We start from the raw sequence: 9,374 nt of genomic DNA on the forward strand, positions 1-9,374 counted from the left end.
ATTAAAATTGGAGTCAACAATTATTCAATTATTATTATTATATTATTGTTAGATTATATTTAAATGATTAAAAAAAACGTATTTGCATGCTCAAAATATTACATGCGACATGCTCTTATTGCTAGCTAAAATGTTATTACCAAGATTAATCAATTTCAATATTTCATATCCCTCCTTTTACACATATTTATATATTTCATGTTGAATTTAATGCTCTTGAAACGTATACAAAATCATTTTAACATATGAAATAGATAACATTTTTATCCTATAACAATTTTTTTAATTAAAAAAAACTACAAAAAGGAGATAATAGAGAAACTCAAAACACAATAGAATCACATTTGTAACCCTTTTTTTCTTTCTTATTAATCAATGAGATCGGATCGAAACACTTGAATACATAAACTATAGCATTAATTAGAAGAATGAACTATTTATAATTGAAAACTATTCTATAATAATAAGAACTAATTATTAAAAGCAAAGAGAAATAATTATATAAACTTAATTAATTATTACATTATTAATTAGAACACTAAACTATACTATAGATATATTAATCATATAATTAATCGTATCTTGTGGTATCAGGGAGGTCTGTGCCATCAAGGAAGTGTTTGATGAGTGAAAGAGCTCTACCAGGCTGGTAACTTGGCACTTGATGACCAGCTCCTCTCACTGTTGAAAATGTTAGGTCTCCCTTATACACTTCTGTGTACCCACCAACCTATATATTTATATAATTATTGTTATAATTAATAAAGTAATTAAGGGCAATTTAGTCACTAAAAATATAATCACTAAAATCACAACAAAAAGTTGATATATTATAGATGGGTAGGTAACCATTTGGTATCCTGCATTTTTGCAAAGTATTATCTTGGTACCCTGTGTTTATAAATAATGTTCATTTAGTACCCTGCATTTTGAAATCGTACATATTTGGTATCCTAAACTCAAATTTAATTAATAAAATTTTACCAATTTAATCAAATTACTCACAATCATACGAGCTACAAATTATATATAACTATTGACAGTTTGGTCAAATTGACAAAATTTTATCAATTAGGACACCAAATATTTATATTTTCAAAATACAGAGTACCATATGAACATTATTGCAAATATAGGGTACCAATTAAATAAATTCCCTATAATATAACTAAAAAGTACTGTTAGTCACAAGCGTTACCAATATAATTTTAGTCACAATATATCATATGTAATGAAAAAATTTGTTGTCACTCAAATTATATTTTAGTCACAGATTGTAATTTTATGACTAATAATTTTGGTTACAATACTTTTTAATGAAGACCGAGTCACAGAATAAGATTTTTGGGAATACAGGAATCGTAGAAAACCAAATGTGGATTATTAATTTTAATCGTGTATTGAGAAAATTATATATGGTTTTTAAATAATTTTTTTTTTGTATTTCATATAAATCATATGGTAATTTATCAATTTTATAGTTTTTTGGCATATGAAAAATTATGGCATATTTCTAAATTTCGAGTTTTTTGGATAAAATCCTAAATCACTACAAATTAATCTGAGACACTTGGGGTGAAATATGATATACATACGTACCTCTCCATCGAAGTACCAAGGATGCCATTGAGTCTTGACAGAAAGGTTCATCTTGTTGAGAGAGTTTATGGTTGAAGTTACAGGTACTCTTGCATCGGTATCACCACTGCATATATATACACATATAGATATATAACTAACTGACTGTATACATACATAAATATATGGATTTTTTTTATGGTAGATGCATTATTTTTGCCCCTACTCATTAGGTGTTTCATTTTCGGTACCAGAAAAAATTATAACCTAATTTTTTTATATAACAGTGTACATGATAGGTATATCAGCAGACATCATATATGCAAATTTTCAAAAAATTCCGATTAATTTAAGGTGCCGAAATCAAGGTTCAAACAATTTGCTATTTTATATGCGTATAACAGAAAAATTAAACACGCGTAGTGTAACTGATTGTTTGAACCTTGATTTCGTCCGTATAAATTATTTCAAATTTTTTGAAAACTGGTGAAATATCTGCTATAATTGCAACGTACAACATACGTCATATAAAAAAATGGGTTTATACCTTTTTACACTCTGTATTTTGCCTAATTACTTGTTCGAACCTTGTGTTTTGACAAATTATTTTTTGGACCCTGTGTTTTGTAAAATTGTTCAAATATGTATCTAAACCTGATTTTGACTAACAAAAAATTGAGTATATAACAACACAGTTCTTAAGCAGAATGACTGTATTTTTGTTCTGAGTTGTTAGTTTGATGAATTATTTGTAATTTTAGTTCAAAATTTTTGATCAAAACCGGGTTTAGGGGTCTATTTCAACTATTTTAGAAAACACAAGATCCAAAAAATAATTTATCAAAACAAGTAATGAGACAAAACACATCCCTAAAAATGTATAAACCCTAAAAAAATTTCCCCTACCAAAGAATTTTCTTATATGAATTGATTTGATTACCTAAAAATCCAGACTCGAAGTCCATGGCTCATGAATTCACGTAGAAGAGGTAAGACGGTGTGGGGACTGTCGGCCCATCCTTCGATGACATCGCTGCATGGTTGCCAGTCATATGGCAGCTTCGTCACGTTGGCGTGCATCGCTGCCTGAACATCTCTTCTGTTTAAGTATCCTTCCACGTAGTAATCGCTACACGGATCAAACTTCATCACCTATATATATATATACATTTTCAAATAAAATTAGTAGAAATTTTATGTATTTTATGAGAGTTTTAAGTGTTAAAAAAATATCATTATGTATATATATGTACCTTATTGCTAAAACATGTGTATGCATAGTTTGTTATGACTAATTGTGATTTTAGTCTTAAAACAAACTTTTTCATAATGTACTTGACAAAAATATAATTTTTTTTAAGAGAAATTGATGAAAGTGAATTTTTTTATAAGTGATTTTGCACTTTTGGTTTTAAATTTTTCAATCAGCTATCTAAAATATTCGACTGATTGTTTGATTTTTCGACCACCTGTGTAAATTTTCAAATAATTGTCTAAATTATAAGAGAATATTCTGTAAAGAATTATTAAAATTAAGTTGGAATGCAAAATAATTTTAAAAATAAGACAATTTTGCAAAATAACTTTAAAATAAGACCATTTTGCAAAATGACTCTTTAAAAAATATAATTTTAATGTGTCATTATACAACATAGTATTTTATATATATATATAATTTTTTTGCAAATCACTATATTTTTCAGACAATATGTGGATACCGATGAAGTGTCACAAAAAAATTGTGTTGTGCTTGTAAATATATATATATATATATATGTATGTCCAATCCAAATATATGTAAAGTAAAGTAAAGTAAAGGTAGGTGTATATATATAGTTATTATATAACTTACCGAAGCAGATTTGGGCTTGGAAGTGAGATTGGAAGAAGTACAAAGAGGAGCATAGATGTTATATATATCGACGTAATAAGTGTCTCTGTCGACCTCTTTCATGGCGTTGTCACACTTGTCTGACTGAGCAGCCTTAGGTGAGAAATCACAGTAATTTTGTATGGCTGTTGCAGTTCGGTCTGAGATCAAGGCATGTGACCCCATGTACTCGTACATTCCTCGTTCATCACTCTCATCGTTAATCACTGCGTTACCAATCTTTAAAACAAAAAAACACCAAACAAAAAGGGGTCAAAAATGAAAACAAATATATATGTTTTGTAAGTATAATATGTATAAGAGTTTTGTTATCGGTAATCTTCGAGTGTCCAACACCACAAGAAATGTTATTATTTGATTGGTTAGTGATACTCCATAATAATTATTAAATTAGATTGAATGAGATTAAATATTGAATTTTATAAAAGAGTAATGATATGTGCACACACAAATTATACACAAACACTACACACTAATGTGGCAAATTGCTTTAACCAATTATATTTATTTAAGAGTGGTGCTATTTGACACTTTAAGGTATCCAACACCACATTAGGTGTCACCTCATGATTAGTTAGTAATGTATCATAATATTTATTAAATTCAAATAAATGAGATCCGATATTGGATTACACCAATAATAGTATGCCACCTACTTGTGGTGTTGGGCACCAATAGTGCCCCTTAGTAATTCTCTTTATTTAAGATTGATTCCACTAGGTAAAAGTAAGTGCACACATCATTACTCTTTTACAAGAATAATGATATGTTTACACACAAATGCTACATGTATTTATGTGACAAATTACTTTAACCAATCATATTTATTTATTTAAGATGGAACACCGATTGAAAGTGAGTTGCCTTTTGGACACTATTCTACATGTATAAAGCCTTTTGATACATATAGAACTACTATCACAATCATAATTAACAAAGAGACGAAAACTATGACAATGAGGGAAACAATATCATTAGATAATAGGACCCAATTAATTATCATGACAAATAATTATTTGAATTATTTTCCACCGTTATATATATATATATATGTGAATTAATTATATAGCATATTATAAAATATAGAAAGCCACATCTAAGAATGAATGCCTTTACAACTAAGCATACTCTACCCTACCCACTTGCATGTTACTCAAATTAATAATGAATATATAACTCATCATATATGTCTAACTACTTGGTATTCATTAGTTCTCAATTAATTTTCTACAACCAATGAAAACAAATAGAACAAATTATATATGAAGAATTTTCAATCATTACCTTTAAAAAATCATTCCTTTTTTAAAAAAAATATATTATATTTAATTTGATAAAGTATCAAATTGAATATTATAATATTTTGCTAAGTTATAAAAAACCGTTAAAACTCAAAATGTATGTTATCTACACACTTGGTATATTAGAAAAGATATATAAAAATTATAATTTATTATCTTTTGTACAAAATTAATTAATTAGGTGTTGGCCGGGTGGTCACTCCAATAAAATTAATTAGCAACTCTAAATATATAGCATATACCATACTATATTGTTATTAAGAATCAACATAATTTGAGCCAAACCAGTCCAAATTAAACAATTTACCACCCTATCCTACAAATAATATTTATAGATAATAATTATGAGGTTGTACTTATATATAATATATAAATAATTTTATATATAGCCATCCCAGCTAGGGTTTGGGCCCCAATCAAGTGACATATATAGCTTAGAATCCTAGCTACCTAGCCAAGCTCATCTTGGTCCACAGAATTTCAATAATTTTTTCTCCAACCTAATAGGAAAAAAAAGGAAAAGAAGAAGATAATAATAAAGAAAAGATAACACATACAAGGATTCCTTTGAGGTTGATAATGGTCTTGTTGGCTCTTCTGTTATGGTAGAGAATTGTATGAGCCAATTGAGGGACATAGTGACCAGCATAGCTCTCACCAGAAATGTAAAAATCTCTGCCTTTGTATTCTGGAAATCTCTCCAACCAATTCACCAAGAATAGATAGTTATCAGCTGCTGTGTTACTATCTCCACTTTTGTCATAATCAGATGTTGTGTTTGAGTATGAAAATCCCACCCCAGCTGGTGACTCAAGGAACACAACATTTGCAGCTGAAAAACACATAATAGTATTAGTATCTATTTCTTTGGTTTTGACAATTATTTGAGAAGCGATAGAGAGCTAGTAAAAACCTAATCACATGTTGGAGTATTTTTTTCTAATTACAGTGCCGAAAACAGAGTTTCTGATATTCTGATTTACTATGTTTGTAAAAAATACGAACTTTAAAATAGGATTAGTATCTATGTGAGGAGAGCTAGTAACAACCTCTTAGTCAATCTAACTTTAAAAAAGTATTTGTTGTAATTACGACACCCTTTTACAGTGTCGAAACCTGATTTACTATGCGTGTTCGAAAAAATATAAACTTGTTTTTGACACTCTAACTGTAAAAAAATACTCAAGCTTGTATTTTTTGAAACTATAATTAACTAAAGGATTGAAATAAGAGGTTAATTGTAGCATTCTTTTTGTGATTTAATTTTTCAATAAATTAAATGTAGAGTGCATACGATAAAATGTCATGTCAAAGTGATTGTGTTCGATAAAGTATTGAGTTATAGTTTTACAAAGTATAATATATCTAAAAAAAATGTATTAAATTAACAAACATTATATTTAATTATATACCATAATTCCAAGAATATCTATTGGTGTAAAGTGATTTGCCATCACTATGGACTCGGAATGGTCCCAACTCTTGCATTGCTCCATAGGCCAGAGATGAACAACCAGGTCCTGCCATGTGAAAACCATCCCAACATAAAAGTATGTAACTAATTTTATAAAAATAATAATAATAATAATAATTATATATATATCTCGTAAATGTAACCAAAAAAAAAATAAAAAAATAAAAATAAATAGTCAAATTGATTTGGCATGCATTCTATATAATATTAGTTTTATTACTTCAAAATTTTGATGTAATAAAAATAGTTGCCTAAATAATTAAATATGTCTTATAGACAAAACACTACGCAAAAAAATAATAAAGAAACAATAATCAAATATACTTTAAAAGTAAAGATCAAGTTTGTTTTTACTTTAGGCTCTGTGTCCTCAGTTATTATTTATTTGGACTCTGTGTTTTGATAAATTATTTTTTAGACCCTGTATTTTCTAAAATAGTTCAAATAGACTCATAAACCCGATTTTAATAAAAAAATTTTGAACTAAAATCACAAATAATTCATCAAACTAACAATTTAGAATAAAAATACAATCATTCTACCTAAGAATTGTTATATTCAATTTTTTGTTCATTAAAATCAGACTTAGGATCTATTTGAACTATTTTACAAAATACAAAATCAAAAAAATAATTTATCAAATCATAAAATATGTAATGATGCAGAATACAAGTCCACAAATATATAAATCTTTCTTTTTATGAGAGCAGCCGTACATATAATTATTTTTAATTAATTAATGTACTTTTTTTTTTATTATTATCTATAAACTATTAATAATTTTTTTAATTGATTGATTTATTATTATGATATGATATATAGTTACAAAGGCCACGCCGGAAAATCCTGAAGAAGAGATTTGAATCTATGTATAGTCACACCACCGCAAAAGGGGCACACAACCTGGAAAAGACTGGTTTTTTTTTAAAAACTAATTAATAATATCTATCTGTTTTTATAAATTAAAATACAACAATTAAATAATTAGGTTTACCAAATTTATTTATTAATCTAGTTTGTTGGCCAAAATGAGAACCCATAATTCATTCATTCATTACATGCCACGATATAATTAATTATTATTATTAACTTGTTGTGATCATTAGAATACTAATTGTTCTTTTAACAACCAATAATTCCAACCTAAGCAACAAATTAACTTTTTTTAATTATTAATTTATATTATTATTGAAAAAATCAAAACTGGTTCATTTCATGCAAGTGAAAAAAATATTATTATATAACAAAAACGACAGAAATAACTAATAAAATTAAATAAGTTATTAGAAAGAACTAAGAACCATATCATACAATGACATGAATACAAAATAAAAATATATATATTAATTTTTCACGTTAGATTCAAGATTTATTTTCATATAATAATCAAATACATACTGTCCCCACATTCTATATCCAACCAAAAAAATAATAATTTTTTTTTTCTAAAAATAAAAACCAGAAAAAGAAGAAGAAGAAGAAGAATTATTAGTAGCTATTATTACCTCCATTGAGCCAAAGAAGAAGAGGTAATGAATCCTTGTTATAGTGAGCCTCAGCAAAATAATAATAGAGCGAACGACCTGCCGTTTTGTTCACAGTGACATAGCCACCATATTGAGTAAAATTCACATTTGGTTGGCCTGGCAATCTACCAATTCTATCATTCTCCTTCAAGCTTTTCTGATCATCATCACCACCACCATGATGATCATCGTGATCAACGGCATTGCCTTGATCAACGGCGAAAAGGCTCGTGTCGACGCCTGCTGATCGCTTCGAGGTAGATTTGCTCAAATGGACAAGAGATTTGGCTTGCCTTTTGCCATGAATTTCAGCCACAAAATAACAAGATAGTATTATCAAGGAAAGAAGCAAACAATGGTGGTGAGAGCTCTTTAGCTTCATTTTTGTTTGTTTGTTTTGTTGTTAGTCAAAGGGAGAATGAGAATAGCTAGGGTTTTGGTGATGAGATTGATTTGGAGTGTTGAGAACTTGGTAGTGAGTTGGTTATATTTATATACAAGGTAGTGAAGTTTTGATATAATGTATATAACAAACTTTTATGAAAAGGGTAGAATTGGATGATTCAATTTTTTAATCATATACAAAAGAAATTGAGAGAAGGGTTTGGAATTGGATGATGAGAGAATTTTGTTTCTTTGTCACCAATCATGTTCTGCCATGTGAGTAGTGTTATAAGGGAGGTGATATATTGCCTTGTTATTCCACATTTAATAAATTCACATGCAGTAATGGCAATCAATCCGGACAAACTATATTATAATTTTTTTAATTATTATAGAAAAATATCATTGTATAAGACCGGCCGGCCTTTTTGGTAAAACATATTATATAAATAGAAAAATTGTTGGTTAGTGAATCAATATTTATAGATATTTTTAGTATTTTTAGTATATGGATAGTTTGCATTTATTTATTTTATAGGATAATGTATAATATAATTATAGGGGATCTCTCACAGATTTTCAGAAAATTTCAAATAATTTAGGTTGCCGAAATTATGATTCAAACAGCTTATTGTACGCGTGCTTCTTTCAATATTTATATGCACGTGCAATAAACTGTTTGGATGCTGATTTTGATATCCTAAATTATTTAGAATTTCCTAAAACTTTATAAAATGTGTCATGTAACTACATTATACACGGTCATGTAAAAAAAAAACAATCCAACTTATTAATATACTGAAAATATAAAAAATAAGCATATAAATATATATATAAGATTTAATTAATGCACATATATAATACCATGATCAAAGATTCCTTTTTCTGGTAAAGAAAAATTATATTGGTGATCTATTGTTTAGTCGAATACATGTATATAAATTACCTTGAAAAAATCATTAGACAATTTTTTTGTTAAAAAATGATGGCTTCTTTTGCTTAATAATTGCAGCCTTTGAAAAGATATAGTATGGTAATTGGCTAGTGCTCAATACAATTCGCGTGTACAACTTTACAAAATGGCTTCTTTTTTCAATTATTTTTGTGATTTTTAATAATGAATTATCATTGTGATGTGAAAGTTTGCACACAAAAAAAATCATTAACTTTTCACTTGTTATACCCAGATTTTGAGCCATGTTAAATGTGACATTGAAAGC

The 9,374-nt window shown here is 27.6% G+C and overlaps 1 protein-coding gene across 1 annotated transcript; it reads right to left on the reverse strand.

Annotated features, from left to right (window-relative positions):
- Nucleotides 1-358: 358 nt before the first annotated feature.
- On the reverse strand, nucleotides 359-8,398 carry LOC133829776 (serine carboxypeptidase-like 40). Its single transcript, XM_062259571.1, has 7 exons — nucleotides 7,750-8,398; nucleotides 6,183-6,290; nucleotides 5,328-5,602; nucleotides 3,431-3,688; nucleotides 2,519-2,730; nucleotides 1,600-1,705; nucleotides 359-730 (listed from the first exon to the last, which is right to left on the reverse strand). Exons 1-7 carry the CDS (start codon nucleotides 8,150-8,152, stop codon nucleotides 572-574), a joined length of 1,521 nt encoding a protein of 506 aa, XP_062115555.1. The 5' UTR covers nucleotides 8,153-8,398; the 3' UTR covers nucleotides 359-571.
- Nucleotides 8,399-9,374: the final 976 nt, after the last annotated feature.

The sequence above is a fragment of the Humulus lupulus genome, chromosome 4, assembly GCF_963169125.1.
Source record: "Humulus lupulus chromosome 4, drHumLupu1.1, whole genome shotgun sequence".
In the NCBI taxonomy this organism is placed as follows: domain Eukaryota; kingdom Viridiplantae; phylum Streptophyta; class Magnoliopsida; order Rosales; family Cannabaceae; genus Humulus; species Humulus lupulus.